Below are 7298 nucleotides of genomic sequence, written 5' to 3'. Positions count from 1 at the left end.
CTCAGCAGCTAGGTCTTACCTTGAGGACGCCCTGGAGATTGGGTCCTGTAAGGAGAAAAGGAGGGAAGCCACCAAACAGAACTAGACTCACAGACAGAGAGAACGAACTTATGGTTACGAGGGGGGAAGGGTGGGGGGGATGGATAGTTAAGGAGTCTGAGATTGACATGTACACACTCCTATATTTAAAATAGATAACCCACAAGGACCTACTGTATAGCACGGGGAACTCTGTTCAATACTCTGTAATAACCTAAATGGGAAAAGAATTTGAAAAAGAATAGATACATGTATATGTATAACTGAATCACTCTGCTGTACACCTGAAACTAACACAACATTGTTAATCAACTCTACTCCAACATAAAATAAAAATTTGGGGGCTTCCCTGGTGGCGCAGTGGTTAAGAATCCACCTGCCAGTGCAGGGGACACGGGTTGGAGCCCTGGTCTGGGAAGATCCCACATGCCGCAGAACAACTAAGCCCGTGCACCACAACTATTGAGCCTGCACTCTAGAGCCCACAAGGCACAACTACTGAACCCACGTGCCACAATTACTGAAGCCCATGCGCCTAGGGCCCGCGCTCCGCAACAAGAGAAGTCACTGCAATGAGAAGCCTGTGCACCTCAACGAAGAGTAGCCCCCACTCGCCACAACTAGAGAAAGCCCGCGCACAGCAACGAAGACCCAACACAGCCAAAAATAAGTAAATAAAATAAATAAATTTCTTTAAAAATTAAAAATAAATAAATAAAATTTAAAAATTTTTAAATAAAAATTTTTTTAAAGCTAAAAAAAAAAAGAAAGAAAAAAAGAGAAAGAGGGAAGCCACCTGGGGCAGAGCTGCAGGAGTAATAAGGACCAGGACACTTGGTTTCCATGGGGAATAAATAAACCTTTAATAATGGTGGGAAGCAGCTTTGCACATGTACTCTTTCCAGGCACTGCCTTCTTCCAGGCAGCTGGCCTTTGACACATCACTGGGGTGGATTCCCCGTGATATAAAATCCTGATTCATCAGCATTAGGTCTCCAGGGAATTCGGCCAGGTGCAAAAGATTTCTGTTTGTTAAGCCAGCGATGGATCTTTCTGCTTTTTTTGTGGGGAGGAATGGTTTTAGATCATTTGGATGGTACGTTACACATTTTTTTGGTTCTTCTGACTTGAAAATTACGTTCATCTTTATTTCCTGTCTTTTCGTGGTTTTGCTCTCTGCCTCATCTCTCGTCTCTTGATGGGCATAGTCGCAGTGATCGGCGTCTCGGTCATCCTTGCCTTCCCCAGTTTTGTCCCTCGCCGGGGGGCCCAGGCCCACTCCAGACAGAAGCGAAGAGCTCCTAAATCTTTCAATGTAGGGTAAAAGCTGCTTATTCCTCAGGGCTCGAGCGAGCTGCATTCGTTCTACGTGCTTGCTGATGTTCAGCCTCTCCCGTTGTGGCATTTTGAAGTCCTCCGGGGGCACCATCACCTTCGCCGTCCATATTTTTTCTAGGGGTCCGCAGGTGGCACAAGGAGGGGTGAGTTGCTTTCTATATTCCACCGCCCGTTTATAGTCTGAAGACAGCACCTGTAGTTCCTTGAGCATTTTCCGTTCTTCCTCTTGCTTATAAGTCAGAAACCTCCTGGCTGCTATGGTGTGAACACCACCTAGACGCTGACAACGGGAAAGGGATGGTTAAAATCTCAACGGGACAGGAGCAAGGGGCACCCACGGGAACAATTACCTAGTGGCACCTTCACCCTCCATCGCTGAGGGTGCCCGAGCCCCTGTGTAGTGAGAAAGAGGGCAGATCTTTGGGGTCAGACGAGCCTGGGTTCAACTCCTGACTCTCCTTCTTACCTACTATGAATTTTAAAGAATTTTATTGATCTTACAGGCCCCTGTGAGGTCTCCATAAGATAACATATATGAAAGCAACTAGTGCAAGATAAGGGCTCGAGAAAAGGCAGCTTCCGTGATTTGTTATCACTTGTAGTTATATTCCTACTTGGGACTTTGAAATAAGAGAGAATTTTGCTTTTGCTATGCAAGTGTGGAAGCCACTAGCTCACAATGGCCAAATAGTGGCCAACTCCCGTCTGCTGTTTGGGAGACTTACATCTCTATTGCTGGTGGGTTTTGAACCTCTGGCTCCCCTAGCCTAACTGCCTGGCTTCCATGGGGCCTCCCTGTGTATAAATTTCACAGCACTTACTAGGATCTCTTTTTCCAAGGGGGAGTATTTCCCGAGGGCAATGCGTGGGTCTGATTTGTAGAATTTGGTCCATATCCTGGAAGGCAGAGAGGTGTATTAGAACTCGGAAGGGGTCCTCCTAGTTTTCCCTTTGGAATGGGAAATCTCACAAATGGTGATTCTACATTAGTCAGGGTAGGGTCACTGTGACCAGGGTTTCTACAGCCTTAGAGTAGGCTCCTCCACTTGGCCTCGTTCTGACATGGGTGGGAAGGAATAGACCAGAAGCACAGGTCATACTCACCCCAATGGTGAAGCAGAACATAGATCCCCCTGGCAGCACAGGGAGTCTTTATCCCGAAAGGAATCGCTTATATTGAATACTTGGACTAGTGTTCCATTCTTATCTGACTTCCCCTCTGTAGTCATCCTTTCTTGGGCCCTTGAATCTCTAGCCCTCTGTTTACCAGTCTTCTGACAGCCATTCTCCCATTCTCTGGTCATACTCTGGCAATAGGCTAGGATGGGAGGTGTCAGTGCCTGGAGTTTCTTTGTAAGACAGTTTTAATGGGAACCCAAGGGACAGTCACAGACTTCTTGCATCATAACTGGCCTACGTGGAGCTATTGTGAGGTCGGAGTTTAGGCAACAAATGACCTCTTTGGGTGAAATGGACACACGCTACCATGCTCCTGGCGTGTTGGAGTCTAGAGGAATAGAGTGGGCAGAGAGTGTGGCTGGGAGATGATCTGCCCACGTCACTGCCACTTATATGCCCATAAAGACTGCTCAGTTCTTTCAGGATGAAGGCTCATCAGCTAAAGTCTCTCCCTGGTGCTGGCTTGCCTCTCCAATCTTAGCTCCAATCTTAGTTCCTCATGTTCCATCCATGAACTCTATCTACGGTTCTTGGAATCAGCTTCTAGACATGCCCCCCCTGTTGCTTGTCTTATAGGGCCCAGCTTAACTATTGCTTCTGAAGATTTCCTTGCAGAATAAATTATCCCTTTGTCCACATTCGCACAGCACTTCCTGTATCATGCTATAGTGCTTTGTCATGTATTGACTTGGTTGTCCAATAGGTCTGTCTCTCCCTCTGCTCAAAAGCAGGTGCCAATTGCATCTCGTTCTTTGCACTGGGGTTGTTTGTCATGGGATCTAGTATAGAGCAGATGCTCTGCCTGTTGACCTAATAAGCAATCATCTTGGGTTCCTGCCCAAAAGTGGGGTCAAGAGTGCTGCTGGTGGGAATGTATATTGGCACAATCCTGTAGAAAGTAATTAGGCAATATATACCAAAAGTTACAAGTGTGTTTACCCTTTGACCCAGCAATTACATGTATAAAATAAAATACACACAAGTTTGTCAGTGCAGCCTTGTTTGAGATGACAAACCTAATGGCAAACTCAAATGTCCATTAACAGGTGACTGGCTAGAGAGTTATGGTTGACCACACAATGGAATACTATAAAGGAGTAATAGGACTATAGAAGTAATAAAAAGATCTTTATTTATTTGGAAATATCGCTGAGAGATATTGTTAGTGCAAAAAGCAAGGTGCAAAAGTATATAAACTGTAGACTACTTTTTTGTGTTGGAAAGGAAACATATTTGCATAAATAAACTCTAGAATAATACATACCAAAAAAATGATTAAAATGGTTACCAGAGGTGGGCACCTGGCAGATGAGGAAGAGGTGGGAATGAGCCTTTTCATTGTGTACCTTATTATTTCGTCTTGAATTTTAGAACAATGTAAGCATACTACCTATTGAAAGCATAAGTTTAAAAAGTAAAGAAGCAGCTTATGGAAGAAGTTGTCTCTGACAAGTACTGGTCCTAAAGCTTTCCTTTACTTCTACCAGGAAACATCCCCAAGTGGGGGTATTTAGAGCTCGGTCCAGTGCTCATTCCGATGTCAGCCACCTAAAATACATTGGTGCTCCTCTTACTTACCTGGGCAAGTTCAGTTACCTGGAACAGCTGTGAACCTGGAAATAGCAACAAGTGCCTCTGAGCCTCCTGCCCTGTATTCATTGACTCACACATTTGTCCTACACTCAACTGCTTGCACAAGCCACACAACACCTGGCACATTGTGTGCACTCAACAAATATTTGTGGAACAACCAATGAATGATACATGACAGAATATTACGGGCCTATCAAAAAATCAAGTCTTTGTCAAATTTCCAATAATATGCTCATGATGTAATGTGATATTTTAAAAAGACAGAATACTAAACTTATATAGAGTATGATCTGGCTGCTGTCAATATACAAATATGCAGGAGGAAAAAAGACTAGAAGGAAATACACAGAGACATCAGCAGTGGACTGCGGGCTGATGGGGGATATTCTAGGGCTGGCCATGTACCAGCAGCCTGGTTACCTCCAGGTATTGAGATGGAGAAGCTATGGCCTTGTCCCAGCAGGTCCAGGTAGAAAAGGGTGGCACTGTCAGGACCCAGCTCCTCCAGGCATCAGGGAAAAGGAGAGTGAGAAAGGGCACCCTGCCACTCTGCCTGGAAGTGATGTCACCATGGCAATGGTAGGTTTGGGGTGGGATCTGGAGACAGAGAGAAATTTATTTTAAGGAATTGACTTACATGAGTGTGGAGGCTGGAATGTCCAAAATCTGCAAGGGTGGTCCAGCAGGCTGGGGACCCAGGGAGAGCCCATGTCAAAATTCAAGTCCACTGGCGTAATTTCCTCTTGTTCAGGGGACATAAGTCTTTGTTCTTTTCAGGCCTTCAACTGATTGGATGAGGCCCACCCCCATTACAGAGCAATGGGCAATCTACTTTACTCAAAGTTTGCTGATTTAAATGTTAATCTCGTCCAAAAACGCCTTCACAGAATAGGATTTCCCTGGTGGCACAGTGGTTAAGAATCTGCCTGCCAGTGCAGGGGACATGGGTTTGAGCCCTTGTCTGGGAAGATCCCACATGCCGCACAGCAACTAAGCCCATGCACGACAATTACTGAGCCTGTGCTCTAGAGCTTGTGAGCCACAACTACTGAGCCCACATGCCATAACTACTGAAGCCCGCGCAACTAGAGCCTGTGCTCTGCAAGAAAGAGAAGCCACCTTCTCTTCAAAGAGAAGACTCACTTATTAATCAGTCTTCTGTTGTTTACATTTGGATTGGTTTTTTTAAAATTTGGGGTGCATTCATGTCATGTTTCCTTGCACTTATTCTATCAGGTGCATACCTAAGAGTGGAATTGCTGAGCCCTAGGATATGGGTAGCTTCGATTTCCTAGAGAATTCTCAGCTCTATTCCAAAGTGTCTCTACAATTCACCATTCCACCAGTAAAGTATGAGAATTCCCTCTTGCCAACACTAATGGGTATCTTGTGATATCTCATTGTGGCTTTAATTTGCACTTTCTGATTACAGATGAGGTTGAACATTTTTTCTATTGCCCATTGAGATTACCCTTAGTGAAATGTCTATTCAACAAGTCTTTTGTCAATTTTTTCTTATTGATATGTACAACTTCTTTACATATTCTTGATATAAGCCCTTTGCCAGTAACCTATGTTGCAAATATCTGCTCCTATTCTTGACTGGCCTCTCTCCTTTCTTAAAGATCTCTTTTATGCCAGCTGCACTCCAATTTATGAGTCTTTTCCTTGATGGTTAGTGCTTTTCATGTCTTGTTTAAGAAATCATTTCCTATCCTAGGTAGGAATGATACTCTCCTATATTATATTGCATATATATTTTATGATTTCTCTTATATTATTCTCTAAAAACGTTTTTCTTTTGAACTTTCTTAACTTCCTACCCTCATCTTATTAACTTTAATGTTCATTTTCTACCTCTTTTTCTTTAAGTACATTTTCCAATTTATTATTATAATGGCTATCAAGGAGTGTGTGTACATGTGTGTGTTTGCGTGTGTGTGTGTTTGTGTGTGCAAGTCATACACAAAAAGTCCGGGCTTCTCCTCCCCCCTTGCCACAGCTGTCCCTTCAGTCACCTCCTAGGCTCTGGCTCCCTCTGGTGGATCTTGCCACTCGGTGAAAGATGGCTCTGCAAAGACCCACCGGCCATCCCCCTACTCCTGGGCTAAGATTCCCTATGGAGATAGCCCCCTTGGTTTACGAGAATGGTGCTCCTTTCTAACATTGCATTAATATCCAGACTTTATATGAGAAGCTGTGTGCCTTAAAATCATAGTTCCCGTTACAAAGCCGTTGGCTCTAGGCAGACCAGCCTCCTGGACAGGTCTTCTAGGTCAGTGCTTCTCCAACATTAATGTGCATATAACCTCCCGGGGAGATCTTGTTAAAATGCAGAGGTTCGGTAGGTTTGGGGTGGAACCTAAAGATCTGCACCTCTAACAACTTCCCAGGGGATGCCGATGCTGCTGGTCCAAGAGGAACAAAGCTGCAACTCAACGTGTGGGACTACTCAGCACGAGGTGCTACTCAAAGTGTGGCTAGGGGGCCAGCAGCAGTGGTATAACCTGGGAGCAGGTTAGAAATGCAGAATTTCAGGCCTTGTCCCAGATCAACTGAGTCACAATCTGCAATTCAACAAGCTCCCCAGGTGAATCCCACACACAGAAAGGTGTGAAAGGCAGCTGGTTGGCCCCGTGAGGAATCAGATGACACACAACCTCCACATGGACCCCGTTGGAGTCAGCCCAGAGGACTTGTGGTCAGGATTCACCTACTGTGCACCAACCTGTTTCTAAAATCCAGTTTCCCAGACTTACAGATACTGAAAACAAACTTATGGTTACAAAAGAGGGAGCATGGGGGAGAGGGATAAATCAGGAGCTTGGGATGAACATACACACACTACTATATATAAGATAGATAACCAACAAGGACCTACTGTATAGCACAGGGAACTCTACTCAATATTCTGGGATAACCTGTATGAGAAAAGAATCTAAAAAAGAACGATTGTATGTATATGTATAACTGGACGACTTTGCTGTACACCTGAAACTAACACAACATTGTAAAGTAATTATACTCCAATAAAATTAAAATTAAAAAATAAATCCAGTTTCCAGCTTCCTGTCTGCTTCCTCTTGGCATAAGGATTGAGGAGATGCTGGCTCAAGCAGAGTTGTTACAAATAGTTACTTAGGAATAAG

General features: G+C 44.4%; 1 protein-coding gene across 2 annotated transcripts in view; it reads right to left on the bottom strand.

Annotated features, from left to right (window-relative positions):
- Positions 1-877: 877 nt before the first annotated feature.
- LOC309642601 (uncharacterized protein C10orf120 homolog) overlaps positions 878-7298 on the bottom strand; it is a gene marked incomplete at its 5' end in the record, with an annotated part of 64665 nt that continues 58244 nt past the window's right edge. The window contains 4 exons of one of the 2 annotated variants that reach the window (XM_082424334.1): positions 878-1657; positions 2199-2274; positions 2482-2726; positions 4570-4746. In XM_082424334.1, the coding sequence (XP_082280460.1) occupies positions 902-1657; positions 2199-2274; positions 2482-2726; positions 4570-4746 (1254 nt within the window). In that variant the 3' untranslated portion in view covers positions 878-901. The other variant, XM_082424335.1, reaches the window with a different exon arrangement.

This window comes from Balaenoptera physalus, assembly GCF_965194825.1.
Source record: "Balaenoptera physalus genome assembly, chromosome: 14".
Taxonomy (NCBI): domain Eukaryota; kingdom Metazoa; phylum Chordata; class Mammalia; order Artiodactyla; family Balaenopteridae; genus Balaenoptera; species Balaenoptera physalus.
Note: the sequence above shows the minus strand (reverse complement) of the source record. Positions and strands in the feature narration are given on the sequence as shown.